Raw genomic sequence first — 27,269 nt, 5'->3', positions numbered from 1 at the left:
ATCTGTCTAGGGTGCCGATGTCCATTAAAGGTTTCCTTCTTAAATCCGTCTGCAGATAAGTTCATAACTGTAATTTTATCTGTAAACGAGTCCCCAGTTTAAATAGCATACAGTCATATTTTTTTATCCATCTGAGTAATATTTTGCATTATTATGCCGAGTTCGCAAAAAAATTTGAGCGTTCGCTTGCCATAATGTGCCAAATTTATAGAATCTAAAAATATGGGATGGACGGTGAAATCTAAACGGATTTATTGGCTTTAAGCCGCATTAAGCAGTTTTATATGTTTAAAAATGAATATTTTGAGGAATGGTATGAATTAAATAATATGGTTAGTGTATTTATGTGATACCAATCGCTCATGTGGTTACTACACATTTATTCTCTAATTTGTTAAATTATAATAAATCTTAGTAAAATATAAAGGGGATGATGAATCAACTATTTATTTGTGTCCAGCGATCAGCAAGCCGCACCGAAAGTGCTCGCGGGTCGCAGGTCCCTCACTCCTGATATAGATCAACAAACGCTTATCCTGAATATATAAGGGGGTGATGAATCAACTATTTATTTGTGTCTAGCGATCAGCAAGCCGCACCGAAAGTGCTCGCGGGTCGTAGGTCCCTCACTCCTGATATAGATCAACAAACGCTTATCCTGAATATATAAGGGGGTGATGAATCAACTATTTATTTGTGTCTAGCGATCAGCAAGCCGCACCGAAAGTGCTCGCGGGTCGCAGGTCCCTCACTCCTGATATAGATCAACAAACGCTTATCCTGAATATATAATATTTCGCAATTATAGATTTAACAACAAAAATACATCAAGCACTAGACAAAGGCAAAAAATCTCTTGCAATATTCATAGACCTAAAGAAAGCCTTCGACAGCATAAGTCACAAAAAATTACTCTACAAGCTTAACAAAATAGGAATTATAGATAATGCCAAAATGTGGATAGAAAGTTTCCTGAACTCTAGAAGTCAATATGTAAAAATAAATAACACTCTCAGTGAACCGAACACAAGTGACTTTGGAATACCACAAGGCACCATATTGGGCCCTCTTCTATTCATATTATATGTTAATAATATCTTTAAATTACCATTAACAGGAAAACTCATTTCATATGCAGATGATACTGCAATTATATTTCAAGCGAATTCATTGAATGAACTTGAAATAATTGCTAACAATGATATCAATACGTTAAAAGAATGGTTTGATAAAAACTTATTAACATTAAATATTGAAAAAACATATTATATAATTTTTAGTATAAACAAAATAAACCCTTTTATTAAATTAAATATTAAAATACATTCAAAAAAATGCATATCAAAAAAATCTACTTGCCAAAATAATGACTGTTTATCCATAGGAAATAAAAATGAAATTAAATATTTAGGTGTAATAATAGATAGTCAACTTAAGTGGAAAACTCACATAAACAATATCATAAATAGATTAAGAAAACTCATTTACATATTTATTAGTCTAAGAAATATACTTAACTTAAAAATTCTTAAAAATATTTACTACGCTCTAGCCCATTCAATAATACAGTATGGTATCGTTGCGTGGGGGGGAGCTTACAAATCATCACTTTTACCGCTGGAAATCACTCAAAGGCTGTTAATAAAAATTTTAATAAAAAAACCATCAGACTACCCAACCTTACAACTTTTCCAAGATTTTCAAGTCCCATCACTAAAAAATACATATACGAAAAATACTCTACTTCAAATCCACAAAGATCTGTATAAGAAGTCACACCATGCCATGGTTCGTGTCGAGAGCAATAGGCAAAATACAATGGGTCGCTTATGGACTCCATTAATGCATACCAGTTTTGCACAACACTATTACACGTACACTGGAGTGGTATGGTTTAATAAATTAACGACTGAGTTGAGATTAGAACCGGATTTTAATAAATTTAAAAATAAAATTAACCTCACTACAATAAATAATTTAACGAATTAGAATGACGATAATATCTCACTAAATTATTTTATAAATTATTATATAAAAAAACTAAAATCTCTTCACTTTATATGTTTTTATGATTCTTTTTTTCTTCTATTTACATATGTATGTTAAGTTTTTATTATTTTCCCTTTACACACGAGTTTTAGACTCTTGTAAAGGTAAACATGTTAATTCTTATTGAAATATGTTCTTACTATGTAAATTTAAACATTATACTGTATTTTATAAAATAAATAAAAATATTAAAAAAATAAAAAATAAGGGGGTGATGAATCAACTATTTATTTGTGTCTAGCGATCAGCAAGCCGCACCGAAAGTGCTCGCGGGTCGCAGGTCCCTCACTCCTGATATAGATCAACAAACGCTTATCCTGAATATATAAGGGGGTGATGAATCAACTATTTATTTGTGTCTAGCGATCAGCAAGCCGCACCAAAAGTGCTCGCGGGTCGCAGGTCCCTCACTCCTGATATAGATCAACAAACGCTTATCCTGAATATATAAGGGGGTGATGAATCAACTTTTTATTTGTGTCCAGCGATCAGCAAGCCGCACCGAAAGTGCTCGCGGGTCGCAGGTCCCTCACTCCTGATATAGATCAACAAACGCTTATCCTGAATATAAAAGGGGGTGATGAATCAACTATTTATTTGTGTCCAGCGATCAGCAAGCCGCACCGAAAGTGCTCGCGGGTCGCAGGTCCCTCACTCCTGATATAGATCAACAAACGCTTATCCTGAATATATAAGTTTTATCATATATAATTATAAGTAGAATTTATAAATTGACATTTAAATACTAATAATAAACCGTTTAGGTGGTACGACTGCACTGCTGATTCGTCATCACAATATTTACAACAACTACATGAAGGTTGGCAATTTGGGGTGAATTGCTAAAATTGCGGAGAGAAACTTTTTGAGGGTAAAACGGGGGGATTCTTGGGATTTTTCGATTGACAATATTGAAAAATAATATTTACAATTATTTTGAGAAAGCACTATATTCCTTTTTCGTTCGCAGCAAATTTACAAAAAAAAAATGTTTTTAAAGCCTGAACAAAATAGATAATCCGAAAATAACAAGATAATAAAAAATAAATTCTAATTTCAATATAATTTTGATTATTTTGGAGATAAAATAATTTGTGGGGACTTGGAATATCTCTTAATATGTTGTGGATATTTTAGCACATATGTATTTACAACTCCTGTCCACATTCACCTTCGAACCAATAAAAATGTTTTAATGCAGGTTTTGAACCATCGTAACATTGTTTATCCTGTGCGGTCACGGATGAATTATTGTGTGGTTCAATACGATAACATTAGTGACGGGATGTCAACATTTTAGATAGTGCTATTTAAGGTTAAAAGCTGGTAGTCTGAAGAATAAAAAAACGTTTCCGGTCCTATACAAAAAAGTAGACTTTTTGAGACTGGTGACGTCACGGGTCACGTCCACAGATTTTATGAGTTTTCGGGAGACCTGAAAAGTAAAATGAAAATAATTAAAAAATATATCTTTATTTAAGTTAGAAGGTCACACATGCCAACTTTAAAATACTAACTTCACAATTTTAAATTACGACGACGTAATAATAATTGTTGATAGTATTGTGTTAAAGCATTTTCTAAACTGTATTCTGTGGTAAAGTAACATCAAAGGAAATGATATTCTCAATATTAACTTAACATTGCTTAATAACGATGACGTAATAATAATTGTGGGTAGCATTGTATTCTAGCATTTTTCAAACTGTTTTCTGTAGTAAAGTAAAGTAAAGTAACATCAAAGAGGGTAGTAATTCCCCCTCCCTTCTCGACACAGGCCCCGCCTGGGAGGGAGGGGAGAGGAGCAGTAAAGCACCGCGCACAGTGTTCACGTTCACCCCCTAATACTGTACGGCTGTATATTTCCTCAGCTCGCTCAGTGCGAACCGAGTTTTCATGGCGCGAGCAGCTCCGCGCGGTACTCCGGAACCACAGGCACCGCGCTTTGTTCGTTACCGCCAAATCCTCAAATAAACGACTTCACGAATACGTTCATTATCAATTTTATATTTGCTTTTTGTGAAAAATGTTTTAATAGTAAAAAAAGTTTTATTTGAATATAACATGGAGACTAATAATTAATATTTGATATTCTACAACTAAAACTTAAAATTAAGTGTTTTTTTTCGTTGTCATAAATAATGTTATACTTACTATAAAAGTGAAATTAATCTACTTTACCACATATTATAAGGTCTTGATCTTCATATTAAGGTAATTTATATCAAATATTTTATTAGTAAACCATTTGTTTATTGAAGCAGAAATATCATTTTCACCAAATTTACGAGTTATGTTCCTCACAAGGTAATGAATTACGAGTATATCTAAAATAGGATTGACTTGAATTTTTAATCTCTTTTCATTAGTCAGCAAATCGATCTGGTTCAAAATTAGTAACAATATTTCCAATTAAATGTATTTAACCTTTCAAACAATAAGTTAAAATTATAATGATAATATTTATATGCAGTCGTAAAGCATTTTTCAAATGAATGAAATCGATGAAAATTTGAGTGAAAAGTAAATGCAATCTGCTTGAAATTTTCCCTATTCTTTCTCACAAGATTCAGATAATTTCAATGAATATTTAAAAAATAATTTTGAGTAATGCAACAAATTTCTGTAGAGAGTTTCTTCTACTGCATAAATTGGCAAAACTAATGCTACGAATTATTAACTTATGCCGAAAAAAAATTGTTTTAAATATGTAGCAGCGTCAAAAACACCGTATAACAAATCAATTTAATTACTTTAATTATCATACGGCACCTTATAAGTTTTATAGAATTTATATGATGAAGACATGTATTATAAATTTGAATAAGATGTTTTTACCTTTTAGCATATGAGAAAATAACTTTACATAAAAATGTCTACGGTATTTGTTACATAGGTACACGAAAGGTTCAAAAATACATATACCTATCTTAAATAAATATTTTATAAACAACACATAAAAATTTTTTTGTAAATCAGTTAAAAAAAATAAAATTAGTTTTAACCTCCATTCCGGAACGGTAATCGAAGTAATTCTTTAGTTCTCCGTTGTATTCAATAAACCTATTGCTAGTCATAAATTAAAGTATAATAGAATCTCTCTTCCCCATTTATGACACATATACCCCGAGGAAAGTGGGAAAGTTCAAAGCACAAAAGCTCTCAGTTCATTCAACAAGTTCAAGTAGACTAGAGCCCTCGCACATAAGTTTCAATACAAGTTGAATGGGAATAGATGGTTCCTGAGTTCCGAAGAATAGCTAAAACGCACGGCCATTATAATGGAGTCAAGATATGAAATTGACTTGATAAGGCAGAGTCGCTGCTTCTGCTAATACGAATAGTTCGCAACCAATTTGAAATCACATTGTAATGGTTAATGGAGTGTGTTCAAAGAAAGGCGTTTAATTGCATTTGTAATCTTGTTTGAAAAATGTTTATTTAATTTCCAAATTAGCTGTTCATTTTTTGAGTTTTTTTATCACTTTCTAAGGTGACGTCTTTCTAAAAAGACGTGTTTTATATTTTGCACAACCATGACTGTTACGGAAATTGTTGTTTTTTTTAATTTTTGTAAGATTTAAAACAAGTTTATTAGTAACGGGGTATATGTGTTAGACAAAAACCTTGGCACAAAAATAATGTTCATGTTTCATTTTGCCAGAGATCAATTTTAGTGTTTACGCAGCTTTATGCCGACAGATTTTTGTTTTTTGTTTAGATATTTCAATGAAAATCTACCACATTATCGAAATATTTATGATTTGCCAAACTCTGCAGTTATCAATAATACATAACGCTTCAAATTAACGGGTTAAATATTAAAACATCTCCTCTGGAAAATCGTTGAGGCTTGTCTCGGTAACAGCCCTTATTGTTAAAAAATTTTATGTGGAAATCAAATGTAATTTTTGATAAAAAAAAGCCTGTACCTATATAAAAAGGCCACCACCTTACAATGTCCTTTCTATTGCATTATTAAACGAAACACATTTCAATTAAAATATTAAAGAAAAAAACAAAAATACTTTTTTTGAGGGGAAGTATGTCATTACTCAAATATTTATTTTTACGGAATTCATGAAAAATATTGTGTAAAAAAAAGATAATTAACATGATAACATTATACCAAATAAGCATTCTGTGTACAGATTCGTAGGCAATGTAGTTATAGTTAAGATAAAATAATATTCTAGGCTAAATGAATATTACATTTTTATGACTGACAATATTTCCCTAAATAAATTACGTTTTAGTAGAAAAATATTTTTTCAGGTTTTTTATAAATTACTTAAAGTACAAATATTTACTAAATTAATAAGGTATAACATTTGGAGGCGTGCGATGGACTTTCAAATACAAATATTATCCGATTATATAAATCGATGTTTCCGCTTGCAGTAGTTAATCTAAAACTTGAAAAGACATTAACTGCATTGATGAAATATGATCAAATTAAATATTTCAATGGTTTCAAAAGCGTCAATTTTAAATAATCCACAAAGCTTACATAACATCTAACACAAAACCCCAACTGAAACTATTATAAACTGATATTTTTGGTTCGCTCGCCAAGTGCACTTTAAAATTTGATGAAACATAATATACATTTTCAAAGGGATTCTACCACCTTAAAAGATGATATTAGTAACTTTTCCGTGCCATATATTTTACAACGCATTCAAAGGTGATGAATCAATCAAGTAAAAACAAAAATACCTTCCTTGAAAAGCCGAGAATCATAATTCACAGTAAAATGTGTAGTTGAAGCCCAGAGAAGTGTAAAATAAACATAATTTAGTTAATTAGTTTATTCCAATCACGTGTTAACTTTATATGAAACCTCGACTTGTCACTTCTGTGTTCTTATGTACAACTCTGCATTTTTAAAAGCATAATATATCATTCTTTATACTTATATTTTACTAATTCGTCTTACTGATGTGTAGGTTTGTTAGTAAATAAATAATAGCTCGTGTCATGTAAAATCACTAGATCTGAGATAATTGACATAAAAAAGCCCTGGACAGAGCATGAGTGCGATTTTGTATGAATGGCATTGAAGCCAAATCTAGGGTGAGAGAAAATTGCAGCCTTCTTATATGACTGACTTTTGAACTGAATTGTACTGTTATTTTTTTACTTTGGTGTTGTTATAACGGCTTATGATTTTTTGGGTATTTTATAATAATAATAATATTTGGCTTTGACTTATATAGCGTATTTTTGTAAAAATCACCTCAAGGGCGCTGTACAAATATAATTGACGAGACTTTCCTTGTCTCATTTAATAATTGTTTAATTGTTCTCTAACTGCTCTGGCAAGGGCTTCTTACACCCATGTCTGAGATGAATTGGCTAAAATGAGCAGTTTTTCAAATGCAACCTATTTTATTCTTAAATTAACTTCCATAAATCAATGAGATGTGTCATATTCCTACTCTCTCTAATTGTGTGGAGTCACCGAACTGGTATCTTCTTATTCTAACACAAATCACCTGTTCCTTGTCAATCTGCAACAAGATTTAAGCTTGTTGGTTGAGTAGCACACATTAGAAATAATTTTTTTCATAACTGTCCCTTTCTGATTCATCGTATAGTAAATCATTCTACATTTGTCGTTGGTAATTGCGTCAACTTTCAGGAAAGGGTGATACCAAAACCTTTATTTATTATGACTACTGTTCAAAGTTTGTAAAAAGGGGAGAATCGTTAGTATTGGCAAAGCCACGTGATTCGGATTAATGATAAAATATCGTTCCTTGTAAGTAATCGAACCCTTTTGGGCCGATTTATCAAGCGGGAGTTTCGCATTATTGGAATCAATTGCAGACCGTTTTCCGAAAGCTACTATCATTTAATTAGGTAGGCAACTAAGGATTGTCTACTAATGGGGAGCTTAATAGAATTGGCTTTCGGTTGAAAAATACGGTTAAGTGAAAAATGAAATCAATCATTACTTAAAATGGGATTGATATTCTTCATAAATTTGAAATCTGAAAAATAAACAGTAACCTCATTTTAGTTTCAAATCGCCCAACTGCCAAATAGGTAAATTCATTTATTGCCTAAAACCATTCGTGACAGATTTTTAGTAAATGGTTTTTGTATTGAATTTTTTTTCAAAATCGTGGAATTTTTTAACCCTCTCTATTCATAAATATTCAAAGGGTATTTAGGTTTAGATTTAAGCTGATGTGCTACAATTTTTTTTAAATTATTCATAAATGGATTTTAATTCTGATTAAATCAATAGAGTTCAAAATTTCATCGCATGAATTAGAAAATGAATATATAGTTTGAACTTAGTAACCTGAGAGTTTTTCATTCAATTTGAACAATTTATTGATAGTTTTATGACTATACTTTATTTGCCATAATAAATCTAAAATAAATCGTTGGACCGTTAAATTTTCAGTTTCAGTTATTCATAATAAAATCGTTAACTTAATTAGGTCAATTATGTTTTAGATTAAATCTTTTGAAAGGTTTACGTTACGAGAGTATTGTATATTAAATTTATTAGATAGGGCCATGTTTTACAACAAAAAGTAAATGAAGAGGGATAAAACCAGCCGCCTTAGTTGCTGAAATCTAAGATATTCCTACTAACCATAGTTTGTGCTATAACAATTTGAAATAAATTTATCATACGTATCAAGTAAATAATATATATTACATAATAAATAAAAAAAAATGTGACGCTAAGAATAAATTTAGGTAAGAAAATAAATGCACAGTATTTTTTAATCGTGATTTTATTTTTAATGTCAAAAAACAGCTTTTTTAACATGTCTTGTCCAACGAAAGGAGTCGAACACAGATTCTATGATTTTGTGGCATAATTTTGCCACCCTGCCGCGAATGTCAAAACTCTTCATTCTGCGTACAATAGTAATATAAATATTGTAATCATTATTAAATCACCATTTAAAACCGTATTCGTAACAGACGTCTAGCAAAAACATTTTATTTTTCTATTACATTTATGAAAGCAAAACATTGAATAAAAAAAATGAAAACAACGTTTTGTTTGAAGATTTTTGCACGTTACTTCTTCAACTTGAAAAATTTATCTCCCACAGAAAAACGAACCATAAGAATCTTCTGCTAATACACCCCATAAACACGGTATTGCTTTTATTCCCTCATTGACATTGGCCCTCGCGGGAGGGGCTCTGATGCGCGGTGAATGAGGCCGGCGAGGAGAGTGGTCTCCCCCAAACCGTCAGCACTTTTCACAGGATATGATATTATTCTTTTTTCTAAATGTTCTGAAGATCTTATCGTGGCCGCGCTGTTTATTCGGTGATATCGTGGCGTAAAGGTGAGATACCCAACTCTGGGGACAGAGGCTGCGGTTTAAAAGTCATTGAAGTGTACGGATTTAATTTTGATATATATATTGAGATTTAAAGGAAAATTATGCCGTGGAGATGAAATATTTCTCAAAATATATATTTATTTTTTGAATAATTTAATGTACAAAACCACCTCAAATTGTAATATTAATGTATTGAAGACAATATTATCGATTCTTAAACAAAAAGATGAAACTGAAAAATCATTAAAGACACGGTTGCATTTCTAGTCGCGTTTATTTGTTAACGCGTTGAAAAAAATGACAGTTGCTAATTTATTATAAATCCCCTAAAATTATTGGGTAATTGATGGATTGCAGGCGATACGACCAAATAAACAGGTTTTGTGAAAAACTTTTAATATATTACAAATGCATTATCAAATTGTCGGAAAACGTATCCAAATATTGATGCGTTACGTTAATCATTGTAATTGGTAGATACTTGGCTATTTTATAGCGCCATTTTTGTGAATAATCAATCACCCCAATGACGCTGAGCCCAGTTTGACATTTTCACAAATTGTACTGGTGAGTAAGGTACTATTTATTTGGGAGTTGTTAAAAAAATTCTAGTCAAATCTGAATGTATTTATAAATAAATAGAAAATATTCGAATTTTGTCAGAATCACATTGATATTTAATTAAATCAGTTATGAAAGTGTCTTATTTATTTATTTACGCCCTAATGGGCTTTTACAAAAGTAGTTAACAAGTAATACAGTTGTGTTACATAGTTTGCAATAAATTATGATTTTTGATTAAATTAAGGTAAATTCAAATTAATATTGCGGATTACGGAAAGTTAAATATGTATTAAGGAACATATACATATAAAAACAAAAGTGTATTCACTGCGGAATTGTGAATTCATACATCTCAGTAAAATGATTAAAAAGATTTCGTTTTATAACTAATACGGAATCCTTAAGCATTGACTGTCCTAAGACGGGAATTCCTCCTAGTTGGGCAGTCAAAGTATTTTTTATGTATATATACATGTGTCATTGTATCATCACCTGTACTAAATAAATAAATAAAATAAAAAAATTTACAATATTCCCAAAATTATTACCAAAATGATTTAGTCTATTTATAGGTGAATGAGCTTCATAGTTGGTTTTAAAATTGTCACAGAAAAATGTAACACTTTGCCTCGTATTTTTAGTCGATACGTAAAATTTTAAATTTTAAATTTTTTTAAATTTTAAATTTATGTTCGTCACCTACATTCCCCACGTTTTGGAATAAACCATAGTTTACCGATAGGTAACTGTGTAGGTACGCATGATTCTCATTTTAGATCGAATAATTTTCCTAAGCTTATTTTTTTGATGTGAAACCGCACAAGAGTCTCAACTGCTCCTAACCATCTGGAGCAAGTGAAACCATGACATCCCCAATTCGGGTATGTTGTAAGGCTAAAGATAGTGGGGTGGGGAGGAGATGGGAAATTTGAAGGTTGGAAAGTACGTGGCTATTCAGATCTGATCACCAAACACGACCAAAGCCATCTCAAGCAACGTTTAAATTCTGAATGGTGGTCTTACCAATGCGATACTGAGAGTATCTTCCACCATTTTCTATTGTAATTGCGCAGTTTGTGAAATAACATAAATTAAACAAATAAAAGTAATTTAAATCTTGCTAGTCGAGAGCCTTACTCCTCGACCACGGAGGTCGTCAGATACAACTAATTACATACATTTATATCTTGCTAGTCGAGAGCCTTACTCCTCGACCACGAAGGTCGTCAGATACAACTAATTACATACATTTATATCTTGCTAGTCGAGAGCCTTACTCCTCGACCACGGAGGTCGTCAGATACAACTAATTACATACATTTATATCTTGCTAGTCGAGAGCCTTACTCCTCGACCACGAAGGTCGTCAGATACAACTAATTACATACATTTATATCTTGCTAGTCGAGAGCCTTACTCCTCGACCACGGAGGTCGTCAGATACAACTAATTACATACATTTATATCTTGCTAGTCGAGAGCCTTACTCCTCGACCACGAAGGTCGTCAGATACAACTAATTACATACATTTATATCTTGCTAGTCGAGAGCCTTACTCCTCGACCACGAAGGTCGTCAGATACAACTAATTACATACATTTATATCTTGCTAGTCGAGAGCCTTACTCCTCGACCACGGAGGTCGTCAGATACAACTAATTACATACATTTATATCTTGCTAGTCGAGAGCCTTACTCCTCGACCACGAAGGTCGTCAGATCCAACTAATTACATACATTTATAACCGAACGAACGTATAGTTTTAATCGTATTGTAAATATTTACCAATAATTTTCCAGTACATAATTCTTCATGTGATTCGCTGAGTAATTATTAACTAATGCAATGCTATTAAAGCAATAGTGCAGATTATTATTTATTGAAAATCTTGTGGTCGAGGCATTACTATTTATCGGCAAACTTTATTGCCAATATATTGTCCGTGTAATCAATAACGAGCAAACATTGACCTGACGTGACCTGACAATGATACCATATTAAATACTTTATCTGTTTTCGCACATTTATTTTAAGCTATTTTTAAAATTTACTATGTCTTAGTCATTTGACCAGACATTTACCCCTTTTGTGGATCGTAGGTACCTTTTATTATAACATATTTTTAAGCAATATAGTTTGAGACAGAAGTAAATAAGTTTTTTAAAGTGATTCTACCTCAGTAAACGCTTACATTTTCTACTTATAAAATACATCTTTATTCTTATTTGAGATTGTAAACATTTGGTACTTTCCAGAACCCTATTTTTTTTAAATGCGTTAATTTTCGGTGTTTTTTCTGAAAACATTTATAACATGAACCAATCACAGAGTAACATAATAATAAAACAGACAAATAATGCCCGATCAGTAAATGATTATTGCATAAAAATAATTTATTTTGTACGTACTTTGTTCTTAATAATTTTTTGTATATCTATGTAGGTATTTAAGAGCCCGTTGGGTGTCTGAATAATTAAATTAACATTATTATGTATATCAGTCACATTTTTAGCAGTATTGATTTCATGTTGACACAGAGTGGTTTAATTAAACATAGCTATCGTGGAGCTTGGAGTGCTATACCAAAGAGCTAATTAAATAATAATAATAATTTTATTCCAGAATGTGGGGAGGTTAGTGCAATCCCCCACGTCCCATATAGATATACATTTTTTTTTGTATAATACATATTTATAATAAATTAACAAATAAAGACAACTATGCAGGGTGTGGTCCTTAGTGCGCTTCTGGTCAGCGCTCACTCAGGAGTGGCGCTTGGTGCTGGTAGGCTGCGGTCACCAACGTGTTGGCGGAGGCCATTAGCCGCATCCTGGCTCCAGTGACCCGGTGTCTCATCAGGCCGGCAAATCCATTCAGTCCTAGTTCCGTGAACATTGTCGATGCGCTGCTGTATCTTCGGTATCGAAATATTATTCTACAGGCGTCATTATATTGAATTCGGAGTCGTTCCATCGAGCAAGTTCGGTAGTGACACCATGTCTCACACGTATACAGGCCAGTACAGAATGCGTTGAACAGTATTTCTTTAACGGTATTGCTGCATTTGCAAAATGTGCGAGCAATCATATAAGACACTATGCTTGGGCTTCTCTTTTGTCGATCTATATCGCCATCGTCCGATAGGTCTTGATTAATAATGTGCCCCAAGTATTTCACGTTCGAATATGTATTTATTTTTGCCTCATTAAGGTATACGGGGAGCATCTTACTTGTATCTTGACTTTTTCCGTGGTGGAACGCAATCAATTCCGTCTTCTTCGGGTTGTACATCATATTATTACGCTGTTTTCCATATTCTTCACAAGTGTTAAGCAGTAATTTTAATCCCTTGATCGACGGAGTTAGGAGGATCATGTAGTCCGCGTAGCTTATATGATTCATTATACTGTTAACACGACAGCCCGCTCTGATGTCCAGAGCGGGCTTTGGTCATATTTACAGTTAAATATGACCAATTTGGTCATATTTGACTGCATCTTGCCAAGAAGTACCAACATTATCTTTATTTTCGAAACGCATATTTTTATGGGTATATATGATTGCGAAATTCTTCAAGAATTAAATGCAATCTAGATAGTGTCTTGGATAAATACATCCATTTATATTTAATTTGGAACACTTGACTTTTTCGCAACTCAAGAATGAATTTTTTTAAACCTTAAATTTTAATATTCAATCATTGAAAACAATTTTAATAATTTTTAATAGTTTTGTAGTATTTTTTTAAATATGCATCCATATTTGGTAGTAATCCTACAATTTATACAGGGATACAATATTTTTAATAAATAATCTTTGTTATGCTTGGGGCAAAAAACTAGGTAATAAAACGATTATATTCCTAAGTAACACCATAGCCCACCAGAATTTGGCGTCGCGCACTCAGCAGCATAATATCTCAAGTTATATGTCGATACTTGTTTTTACCTTTGGAAAGTTCCGCTATCCCTCAAGTTAGACCGAGACTGCCATTAGCTCTCATTGTCTGATCCGGGGATAAGTCAAAACGGTACAAATTCATCATTACGCGTTTAGTTCAATTAAATTCCCGATATGTACTGAGGTATAGTATAAGGGGTTCTGTCTTAGGCCCCCATTATCTCAGAGCCGTTACCATGACGTAATCCCAAACGCACATTGGCGTAAAATCAAAGATACACCCTGTTACCCGCATCAAAGTAACTCGTTCTCCTAACACAGTGTATAGATAGTCATGACCGCCATCCTTATTTATCGAGAGGCGACAAAACCATTTTGATAGGGGCAGGGATAACCCAACTTTTTGGAAAGTCTTTGAAAACTACGTCATAAATAATGGCTAATGCTAAATAAACCTGAAAATAAACACAGAAAAAAGCGATGATATTTATAGCACCGTTTACATGAAAACCACCCGTCGAAGAAACTCGAAGTTTGTAAGTAGTTATTTACCAAAAACACATCAAAACCGACTGAATATTTAATTAGTATTTAGTCTACATAAATTTATACCTACGTCGCCATTCGGTCATTAAATCACCTCATAGCGCTACCCAAACTAATAATGATATCATTTTTGTTGCATTCGTACTCATACATTTTTTGCATCATTAATGATGCAAAAAATGATTTTAAAATCATAAATATCTATTATGTATACTTGCGCAGATCCGTGAAACTTCAAAGGATGTTATAATTGTAGGTTTCGTGAACCTAAATAATTACAAAATATTTGCCGCAGGTATTGCCCATCAAAAAAATAATTAGAAAGATAATTAGAAATTTATCTTTCGAATGAAAAACGTTAGTAAACTTTAAAAATCATTAGATACAGATCTGTCCAAAATTTTAACCAAAGAAATACACATCTCAAATATATAATAATAACCTATTAAATTAAAATTACTTTGGTACCTACCGCTACCGCACCGTTCACGAGGGTTATCTTTTTGACAAGTCCTCTTCCACTCTTGATATCCGAACACCTCAGAAAGTTTTGAGATGAAAAGTTGACCACCACCTCGAAAAGGTTCGTGCCTGGAGCAAAGCCGACCTGGTCAGTTTCAACGTCTTAAAAACCCAGCGATTTCCACAAAAAGGGAAATCAATGACTGTCTGGTGCAATTTGATGGAAGCACCCTCCCCAATAACTTCATTCTGTGCAAAGAGAGGCGTTCGTTTGATAAAAATCCGTTGTTAACAGACCAATTGCCATATCTAATGCACAGACGCAATGTGGGCATGCTCAGTCTGTTCTATAAGTATTCTAATGGAGCCTGCTCTAAGGAACTACCAGCATTTATCCGACGGACGCGAGCGTAACACCCGTTCACATTTGATGTTGGCTTCAGGAAAACGGGTCGTTTCCACGACATGTTTTTGTATGAGTAGGCAAGTATGCCTCTTTAAGACACAGCCGCATCAATTAAAAAAACGCTGCCCAACCAAGTGGCGACATAGTTCCTCTGTCTTTACGCTGTTACCTGATAAACAGACAGGGGCAGTCTTGTGAGGTGTAACATAAAATAAAATAAAATATTAAGTGTTAAATTATTTTTACACTTCGAAGACTTCCGTGGTATTTAACAACTAAATATCGTAAGGTACTTACTTCTCAATCTTTCTCAATTTATCCTTCTTCTATCGTTAAAAATTCTTCTTAGTTTTCGCTACTTTCTTCGGAAAATGGATCCTCATAATCGATATTCTTTTTTTTTATTCACGTAAATGTTATTTTATAAAACGAAACATAAGGGCGAGATATGGACAAAAAGGCTAGAAAATCGAAAGGAAATATGATAACAGGTGATTAAACTATTTTATTTGTCTTAAATCCTTTTCAGCGGGGATCTTGTGTTGGGGCGGATGTAAAGATATTACGGTGTAGGTATCTGATGAAACTCCTGCCCGAAGTTAGCGCGCCAAGGTGATGGGCGGCCCAGAAAATCTTGCCTGAAATATCCCTCTTAATAGGCTCATGAAACAAAATGTTTGTATCTACCTGCCACCCATTGCGTGGGGCCAAATCTTTGAAGTACACACTAAACCTCCCCACTCCCCATCGTCCCGCCTTCCCGGGAAGAATACTTCAGATTGTATCGTTGGCGAAAAATTTTCGACAATTTACGCATTAGAACGTTTTTTTTTTAATTAACGAGACAAAATTTAATGAAATACCATTTTTCTTCAATCGCGAAACAAAAAGCTCGCACTATTGCTTTTCGTGAACATTTAACTCCAGCGTTCTTGGTATCCTCGTGCAAATATGTACATCATATCATTGAGAAAACTATAAAGGCGGGTATAGATGAGTGATTTACGAATACTGTATTTCGAAAATAGCTTATAGCATAGTAGAATAGAGAATTACTTTATTTCTTATATTTTATTTTCTATATTCTTATGAATCTCTGAGATATAAATACCCTATGAGTGCCCCTTCCTGCTGTGGGAAAATATATTAAATAAGGCGATGTACATATGTAACGCTGTGGGCTTAAAGTAATTTTAATTTCCTTCAGGTTGTTAATTAACCGTGTTATTGAGAACAATAACAATCTTTACTGGAAACACATAAGATGTGACTCCCGACTGTGTGTGCATCGGTAGTGAAGAAAAAAAATGTCTATTGAAATTTCTACTTCACAGAAATATTACTCAGAGGTTTTAAATTGCTTTAATGAATAAATAAAAGTATAACATTCATTCACAATGTTTTCGCCAATTCATGGGTTTATGTTGGTAAATTATTTGAGTTGCAAACATTCTCAACGTGAAAGTAATTCAAATATGGCGTGTTTAGTCATAACTTTATAATGAAGTATAGAAGTCATTCGTAATACAAAAAAGTATTAATTTCGTTCCTTACATCAGCGTGAGTATTATAGAGTATTACATGCAGTGGTGGCATTCGTGTGTCGAGGTTCCATCCAGTCAAATAATTAATTAGCCTCTTTTCGTAACTGTCGCATCATTTAAAAAAAAAACTCCTTAGATGGCATAAAACGAAAAAATAATATTATCATTTCCCTTTACATACACATATACTATTTTTGGCAAATCCTTTCGAAAAGTTTTGTAACCAGAGCATAGATTATGGCCTCCCAAGGTTTGATAATAAAATTTTAGTTATTTTCAAAAACGTATGTTTCAAATTTAAAAAAAGTGGACTTTTTAAAATTAAAATTGCAACCTATTATAAATAAGTAGGTATCCACATAACAAAGCAGTGTCCTGTATAACAGCCCTTTATTTTTTTATCTTTTTTAGCCCTTTTTGAAAAAAAAACCATCAACATACAAATAGACAGAGTAAAAAAGAGATTTATGGGTTAGTTGTATATGAGAGAATATGCATATGCTGTGTCCATCCTTGTTTTTATTAGGAATGCTTGATTTCAACACATTATTTCAACACGTTATTTTAGGGCTAGGTTACATTACAATATGCCTAAGAAGTATACTCTTGGGATATCCCATGCACTTTTCTTGGTCTGAAAGGGTTTCTGCATTGACTATTGACATTTTAATCGTCACTTAAAGACAGTTCAGCAACTATCTTTTAACGCATATCACAAAATAGTCAAACTGCCTTATGACCTTTTTATATTTACATGTACCTTAAATTTGTAATATTTTCCCTGGTAAGTATATATTAAACGGAGGTAAGTAATACCAATTTTTTATTGAAAAATAATTTTTGTTGCTGATTACCATAACAAATTAATCATTGAGCACCATGTTCGTGATATGCATATACAATAATAACCTTTTTATCAGGAACATGGTGCTCAATGGTTAATTTGTTATGGTAATCAGCCACAAAAATTATTTTTCAATAAAAAATTGGTATTACTTACCTCCGTTTAATACAGATTGGCACCTACCCAGAAATAATATTATAACCCTCACTGACAATTTATCAGTTCATTCAAGGCTGAAGCGGTTTCTTTTTGTTAGTTGTAAAAGGTTCTTTTTCAATATTTTTATATTGTGCGTTCTGGGATTTTTAGGCAAAATATTGCTATAATACAACAAAAGCCATAAATACAATTCGGTTATAAACCTGTTATGTTGGAGGATTTTATTTCAACATTTTACAGATTAAAGAAAAAAATATCTTTTTTTTTTTTTTATTTTTTTTTAATAATAATAAAACAAATAGCAGCCAATAATGGCTATGATTCGGCCTTAATTGATAAAATTCTTAATAAAAAACAAAAACATATTTCCACAAACAAATTTCTATATAGCAGTATTCCACCAATTAATATCAACACCCCTATTCACCACTGGCGTAGGATTTTATTTATAAATAATTTTTCAAATCAAAGCGTTAGGAACCTTCCTTTAGATATTAAACCTGCCTTTTATACAAACAATACCCTAGGAAATTTTTTGATTAATACTAAAGACAAGGATGACATACTAAGCCATTCGGGTATTTATAAACTCAACTGTAGTGATTGTCCCGCCTTTTACATAGGTAAAACATCGCGCAATGTAAACACCAGAGTGAAGGAACATGTACGGTGTTTAAATGGTAAAGGTTTTTCGGAACTCGCCAACCACTTAATATCAGCAGACCATAGATTTGATAAAATAACAGGTACTAGCCTCTTACATAAAAATAGTATAGGCATTAGGTTAGACAATTTAGAATCATTAGAAATCAGGAAATCTATAAACAGTAACTTATCAGACCATTTATTAAATACACAAGTTAATTTATCTAATCAAAAAAACACATTCTATAGTCCTATATTTAACTTGTTTCCCAGAATCCTTTCCACTCTTAAATAATAAGTTTATGATTTTTCTTATGTCTTTAAAATGTATTATTATATGTATAATTCATGTAAAAATGTTAATTGTTATTATATATCTTCAATTCACTATGCCTATGTAATATTTGACTCCTCCCACTTTTATAATGTATTATATTCTGTCTCCCTCTGTTTTCCTATAAATATGCATCACCTCTGTCTTAGTTTTTAGTTATATTTCACATCCTGATGAAGCTCGACCGTAGCGAAACCGGTAGATGTAATAATAATAAAGTCGTGGTTAATAAACAAAGTGTTTTATTTGATTTAATAAAAAAATATCTACTGAATCTTCCTACATTTTTGCCCAAATGTTGTTAGAGTTTTTTGTCAATCTATTTTTTATGGTTTTTGATTTTATTGCGGTGAATTTCATTGCGAGACTAATTCGTTTCAAATTAAATACAAATCATAATGATTTTCCTTCATGGGCGTGAGGTCATGTGAGATTCAAGCAATATTGATAAATAAATATATCTAAACAGCCCGGTACTCACTATCTGACCCTTTCCGATGTTTCTGCCTTCAAAATTAACTTACTAATATTGTGGGCGTCCTGCTTTTGGGAAAATAGTTAAGGTATAGGTTAAGTTATATAGTTTTTTTTTGTATTTACAAAATTCTATTTTCTTACTTTTGTATAGTAGTGAAGTAATTTTCAGAGCAATCTCCTTGTAAACTATCTAACAGCCCAGAATAAATCGGTGGCTATAAAATTTATGAAATCTCAAAGTGGCGCATCTTCGTCTACCACGGAAAATGCATAATATTATATATTAGACTACTAGCACATATAAGCTAAGGTTATTCAGGAACATACTTTTTAAAGAAAGACAAACATTGGGTTTGGTTTTCGAACCCGGGTTACGAATAACCTAACAATATTTGAAAATCTACTACTACTGCCACTGTAATCGGAAAATGTTGCTTGTGTTGTGATGAAGGAATTTGCCAGCTGAGGAATTGAACACACTACGCCTGGGTGGGATCCAAACACGATTTTTATTCAGCCACTAACCGGTCAACACGTCGCAAAGGTCACTTTGCCACAATGGCACAATAGAGCATAATTAGGGAAGAATAGAACTCCAGTGGAACTTTAAGCTTTTGCTCGATATATCTTTCTTAGCCTTTATTAACCGGTGGCTATAAATTAAAAAGTTCCTTAGAACCTGCAACCCTTAACGCGGCATAACTTTCTCAAGTTGGTTCCGTAGCTACTTTATTTTTGGGAAATTATTGACTGCAAGTTTATGAAAATTTCACTTCTCTTTATGAAACAGATTCGAGATTACATTTTATACGTAATATTTTAGTCAGTAGGCACATTTTCCGATACAAATAAATGTAAAGCAAATACATTTCCTTATTTAAATTAATAATACATTAATATATTTATCTTCTACCGATATCATATACACTTTTTCAGATATAAACCAAAAGAAAAAATAGAAATAACACACGAAATCTTTTTTTTCCTCTTCCTCAAATTTAAAATAAAAGCGATTATTACGAAGCGCCTATTTATGTCACATGATATTTTCCGCTGAAATTAGTAATCGCTCAAAAAGAAAAATAAAATATTCTCATAAACGTATGTCTAGGAATTTTAATGCAATATTTATGATTTTAGAAAAATATCTGTTTTAAATTAACGTTTTACATATTTTTTAATTGATGGTTTTTGTTGTCATCGGAGTTTCTTTTTATCTTTGACTCACAGAGTTTTACAAAAATAAATAAAAATATAAATATGTAAAAAACAAAAATCCGGCAAAGTAAATTCATCGCATAACATATCAAATAAATATGAAAAAAATAAATAAATCCTAAATAAAAATCCTTATGTTTTTAAATGTATTGCACATTTGCGCAAATATCGTGTAAACCTAGCCTAACCTAACCAGCTACCTTATATCCTCTGCAGAATTAAGGTTTTTTAAGTTGTATCCGCTTTGCTTTCCAACCTTCCTCTTCCCGTTTTCCAATCCCTCTTCCACTTCTTTCAACCACACAACATTCTAAAAAATATAGGCTGTCATAGCTCCACCGGCTACGGACTGATGAAACTCACACAATATCACATAACACGTTTGATTATATTTTGCAACCCGTTTTAAGTGACACATAGCATCAAGGTCTAAAAATATAGGTTGTCATAGCTCCACCGGCTACGGACTGATGAAACTCACACAATATCACATAACACGTTTGATTATATTTCGCAACCCGTTTTAAGTGACACATAGCATCAAGGTCTAAAAATATAGGTTGTCATAGCTCCACCGGCTACGGACTGATGAAACTCACACAATATCACATAACACGTTTGATTATATTTCGCAACCCGTTTCAAGTGACACCTAGCATCAAGGTGGTCTAAAAATATAGGTTGTCATAGCTCCACCGGCTACGGACTGATGAAACTCACACAATATCACATAACACGTTTGATTATATTTCGCAACCCGTTTCAAGTGACACCTAGCATCAAGGTGGTCTAAAAATATAGGTTGTCATAGCTCCACCGGCTACGGACTGATGAAACTCACACAATATCACATAACACGTTTGATTATATTTCGCAACCCGTTTCAAGTGACACCTAGCATCAAGGTGGTCTAAAAATATAGGTTGTCATAGCTCCACCGGCTACGGACTGATGAAACTCACACAATATCACATAACACGTTTGATTATATTTCGCAACCCGTTTCAAGTGACACCTAGCATCAAGGTGGTCTAAAAATATAGGTTGTCATAGCTCCACCGGCTACGGACTGATGAAACTCACACAATATCACATAACACGTTTGATTATATTTCGCAACCCGTTTCAAGTGACACCTAGCATCAAGGTGGTCTAAAAATATAGGTTGTCATAGCTCCACCGGCTACGGACTGATGAAACTCACACAATATCACATAACACGTTTGATTATATTTCGCAACCCGTTTCAAGTGACACCTAGCATCAAGGTGGTCTAAAAATATAGGTTGTCATAGCTCCACCGGCTACGGACTGATGAAACTCACACAATATCACATAACACGTTTGATTATATTTCGCAACCCGTTTCAAGTGACACCTAGCATCAAGGTGGTCTAAAAATATAGGTTGTCATAGCTCCACCGGCTACGGACTGATGAAACTCACACAATATCACATAACACGTTTGATTATATTTCGCAACCCGTTTCAAGTGACACCTAGCATCAAGGTGGTCTAAAAATATAGGTTGTCATAGCTCCACCGGCTACGGACTGATGAAACTCACACAATATCACATAACACGTTTGATTATATTTCGCAACCCGTTTCAAGTGACACCTAGCATCAAGGTGGTCTAAAAATATAGGTTGTCATAGCTCCACCGGCTACGGACTGATGAAACTCACACAATATCACATAACACGTTTGATTATATTTCGCAACCCGTTTCAAGTGACACCTAGCATCAAGGTGGTCTAAAAATATAGGTTGTCATAGCTCCACCGGCTACGGACTGATGAAACTCACACAATATCACATAACACGTTTGATTATATTTCGCAACCCGTTTTAAGTGACACATAGCATCAAGGTCTAAAAATATAGGTTGTCATAGCTCCACCGGCTACGGACTGATGAAACTCACACAATATCACATAACACGTTTGATTATATTTCGCAACCCGTTTCAAGTGACACCTAGCGTCAAGGTGGTCTAAAAACCAAAAATCAATGTTTTTGGGAGTCTGCAACTAAGTATTATCCCAATGGTGTAATTTGAAATCGAATCTAATTTTTTATAAAAATTACAGTTGAAAATATCTAGCTTTAAAAACGCCTTTTTGATTTCGTACCCATTTCTTACAAATTGACATCCCTCCTCCGTCATTTTGCTAGCATCACTTTGAATAATTCAATAGATCAAACTTTAATCGAATACCATTGCTATGATTGATTTCATCTCACTTCCACAATAAAAACCCAATGAAGCCTGAAAGATGGATATCTCCTTCATTGTCTAATTTATATTCTCTCCGGAGGGTCTTTTTGTTAGACTTCTTTCTAAGGAAGGAAGGATCCATTCTCAGTCAACAATGCATTTTTCATAAAAGTACCGAATAAAAATTCTTAAGATACCGCCTCAGTGGAGTAAGAGGGTTTTTAAATATCTTTTTAGGACATGATGTGAACGTGTTTAGGTGGTGTACTAAATTTTTTTTATTTATTATGACAAATATAGAAGTAACTAGACAAACTATTGAATACATTTAAATAATCGTGCACCGCCCACTCAATTACAGTTTATTAAGGAACAATATAAGCATTCTGATTTATATATTTAAATAATCATGCACCACCCACTCAATTACAGTTTATTAAGGAACAATATAAGCATTCTGATTTATATATTTAAATAATCATGCACCACCCACTCAATTACAGTTTATTAGGAACAATATAAGCATTTTGATTTATATATTTAAATAATCATGCACCACCCACTCAATAACAATTTACTAGGAACAATATAAGCATTCTGATTTATATATTTAAAAAATCATCCACCACCCACTCAATTACAGTTTATTGAGAACAATATAAGCATTCTGATTTATATATTTAAGTAATCATGCACCACCCACTCAATTACAGTTTATTAGGAACAATTATTAACTGTATTACGAACCAACAAGAACAAATAAATAAAATCAAACTTTTTTTCCAAAAAAACTTTAAAAAAAATATGTATATATATATATATATATGTATATATATTATATTATATTATATATATATGTATATATATTATATTTATATTTTACACATAACATTGAATCTAAGTAAGAATCGTGGCTCCCTTATCAGGCACAAGAGCTCCTCTTTTCTGATAAGGTATACATGACCAACTATGTACCTAAATATGATATATTGCAAAATATGTATGTATTAATGTAACTATGATCTATATTAAAATAATAAAAATATATATATAAGCATTCTGATTTATATATTTAAATAATCATGCACCACCCACTCAATAACAGTTTATTAAGGAACAATGTAAACATTCTGATTTATATATTTTTCATGTAAACCCACGATATCGGTAAACATGCCTTTTTAAAGTCAAAATGAGACTACATAATACAAAACATATAAAACTGGCTGTGTTGATTACGTAAATTCCGTCCAAATACTGAAAGTTGTTAACATATTCAAATTATTTCAGAGCATTATGCATTAAATATGATCTCCAAATTTAGTTAGGTAGATAAGTATTTTTTAGCAAAGCTTTAAAATCTTGAAAATTCAAATTCTAACAAAATATTAGTTAAGAGCGTTGTTAAGACTAAATCATTGTTTTTATCTGAATTTATAATGCCAAGTATTTGATTTTTACAAAAATATTACCATTTATAAAATTATTTATTTATTAACAGGTATAAATATTTTTGTGAGAAGAGAAAACCCAACATTAAATAAAACTGTAAAAAAACCTCACCTTATAATATAAGACCCGTTAAAATGTGCCAAGAATCAAATAAAAAAAAGCATTGTTCTTTTGAATAAATAAATAAAAGTTTAATAATTAAAATGTGTCAAGATAAAAAAAGACGTGTTGCAAGTGGAAGACTACTAAGGAGGTGCCACCTTTTAATCCTGATGACAGCAGTCTTCCTCCCGATGTTTTCCTTTCAAGGTAAGAACAAATATTTACTTATAAAGAATTACATGCTTTCATATTTTTTGGAAAGTTTTAAGTAGTGCAAAAGCGTTAATTAAATAATATATTTGAAATAATTACATCTATCATAGACTACTAAACCCCATAAAGACAACCCTAGAGTAAGTGCCCCGGAGGAAAACGACTACTAGTGAGATAAGAACTGACAACGTGATCTTTGTAATGTGAAAAAACATTATCAGTGTTCTGTATAACCACTCACTGACAGTATGTAATGAATTATGTTCGAAATAAAAATAATCATTTAAAACTATATGAAAACTTGTCAGCAGTTATCAAAATAGACCTACTTTGGGAGTAATTAAAGTTGAAATATTATAAAATTTTAAATTTCTTTAATTTCCTGAAGAATTTTGTGCATCCGATAAATGCACAGAAAATTTTCTCTATGGAGTTTGCGAAAAGGTTCACAAAAAGAGGAAACTTCTTGAGTGTTAATGAAGTTGAAAGAAAGTTATTAGAAATGAACCACGGCAGATTTCATCTTATTTGAAAATTAGTACGTACGTAATTATCTTAGTCTAATTAAGTATGTGTACAAAGGTGAACTTAACTATATGAATCTAGATTTCTTAAATTACTGAAATATAATTTATGTGACTAATTTTTTAACTCATTTATTTAATAAAGCATTTCGACTTAATATTCTATTACAGAACATTAAGCAATAGTGTATAACGGTTAGCTCCTTCACTCTGGATATAATCTTCACGGGTTGCAATGCTTTTCTTAAGCCGTGTGATGTTACAAGATTAAAAAAGCTAGAAAATCATTCGTTTCCTCCTTTCGCCAGTTTCTCATATTCCCTAATTGAGAAACTTTGGTTTTACTGATGTAGTTTGGTAGTTGTTTTTCCCACGGCTGTGCAGTACATATAGGTAAAACAAATTACAAATTAATATTTTCATTTAAATTAAAATACGTATAACGTTACTCTTCAGACAACTTTGAAAGACTTCTAACCTGCTAGCGAAAAATCTTCGACGCTTATTTATGGCGAATTATTTCACAATGCAAGGAACGAGGATTGGAGATACGAGGAACATAAGATCACTTATCGTAAGAATTCATTCTTTTTTCACCAGTATTTTGCTATTTCATGACACAAAAAATGAAATTTATTTAGTTATAAAAAAGATGAAATATTTCCCTTCGCGAATAATAATATCAACCGCACTTGTGTTTTCTCACCGATTGTTTTCCATCACGCCTTTCAATTGTATTTTGGGTCGTGTTCATTTTGTGTCGCATATTTCAAACATTATTTGAATATAAAAACTGACGGAATATCACATTGCCGGCGCGATGAGGACTCACGCAAAATATTCGGCAATATTTTTCACCGAAGCAACATTCCGTAAAATAGCGAAGAAAATGTTCAAAATGGCGGTCGTTAGGTGTTGCTATATCACGATGATATATAAGATGATATTTTCATCGCACACACATAAGCAAACTCGGGTTTGTCTGTAAATAAATCCTTCGTGGTCTCTGAAGATATGAGAGCAAATTGATTTGACATGTGAGGCGCGAATGTTTGGCCTATGGACCCAAACAAACAACCCGCGGGAGGCTGATTTCTGTTTTCAGACCACGTAGCAAAAAGAACAACGGTGCTTATCGCATAGGCCTATTGAATTTATTATGAGACAACGGACCGATTTACAAAGTGCTCGGTTAATAAACAAGTTACTTGAAATCTGTGGCCCATTCGTGTTGCGAGAAATGGTTTTGTTTATGACTTTCCTTTCTTTATTTGTGGGAAAGAAAAGCTTTATCTGAATAAAACAATGAACTATGATTTTTCGCTGGGGGATGGATATCCTATCCCGTTAACTCTCCTGCTTAGTCGGTTTATATTGTAAAAATGTCACCAAAAATTAACGACAAGGATTCTTAAGGAGCTTTATCGAGCAATCTTTATGAAATAACATTTTTTACAACAAATTTATTTGCTTAAAAATATTATCATATATAATTGGTAACACAAGAATAATTCGTTTGTATAATTTATAGTAACTTTTTATTTTTATAACTATGTATGTAGTCTATATTTTTAAATGTAAGGATGTAGTTTCCTCATGAAAAACACCGTGCTCGTGTATAAAGGGGGGGGGTGTTTTTTTGCTTTTTTGTTTCTGTTTTTAATAAATAAAAAGTTTTTTTTCTAAATACATTTGTTCTTAAGCTTTCAGTGTACTTTCAAAGTTGAATTTTTAAATTTCTAAAGTTGTGATTGAGAAATCTTATGTTTTCTGGTAATTTTTATTGAATTTTCTTCCAAGATATTATTAAAATATCTTTTTTTTAATATACTCGTGTAGTATAGTGGTGCAGGGATACAGTATTTCATTTTCTCACCTTAAATTGTTTAAATATGAGTAATGATGGATATAAGAATTATTTCCTTATGATAATTTGAATTATAATTTTAGCGGAATGTTGAGAGATTTTACAAGAGTGCAACCACATCCGAGATATTCTAAATATTGTGAATTGATGAATTCATTGCAAGTAATAGTATTTCACGTAAGCCTACCTATCAAAAGTTAATACGCAGTTAAAAAGGTATCAAACCTTATTACGCAAATAAAATATCAATAAACTATTATGATAAAAGCAAAAGTACGTTGGTAATCCAGATCCATCCCTTTTGTGATTAGTTGCTTTCTTATGCTCGGTCCGGTGGCAACCAAAAATGTAAGAAAAACACAATTTTGGTTGAATTTATAACTGGGAAGCGTATGATGGGCAAGTGGGTATTTGGG

The 27,269-nt window shown here is 32.3% G+C and overlaps 1 protein-coding gene across 3 annotated transcripts in view; it reads left to right on the top strand.

Moving 5' to 3' along the window:
- The first annotated feature begins 3,941 nt into the window (after window positions 1–3,941).
- The window catches only part of LOC149425715 (lachesin-like), a 718,168-nt gene continuing 694,840 nt past the window's right edge, over window positions 3,942–27,269 (top strand). For all 3 annotated transcript variants that reach the window (XR_016303426.1, XM_089641366.1, XM_089641355.1), the window contains exons 1-2: window positions 3,942–4,263; window positions 24,197–24,456. Coding sequence is in view for 2 of the 3 variants with exons in the window: in XM_089641366.1 (XP_089497492.1) it covers window positions 24,351–24,456 (106 nt within the window). In the remaining variant the exon portion in view is untranslated. The remainder of the gene's footprint in view (window positions 4,264–24,196; window positions 24,457–27,269) is intronic.

The sequence above is a fragment of the Hesperophylax consimilis genome, chromosome 2 (genome assembly GCF_061612785.1).
Source record: "Hesperophylax consimilis isolate HC1 chromosome 2, BYU_Hcon_1.0, whole genome shotgun sequence".
NCBI classification, from domain to species: Eukaryota; Metazoa; Arthropoda; class Insecta; order Trichoptera; family Limnephilidae; genus Hesperophylax; species Hesperophylax consimilis.
The sequence above is the reverse complement of the archived record's forward strand: the minus strand, read 5'-3'. Positions and strand labels throughout refer to the sequence as shown.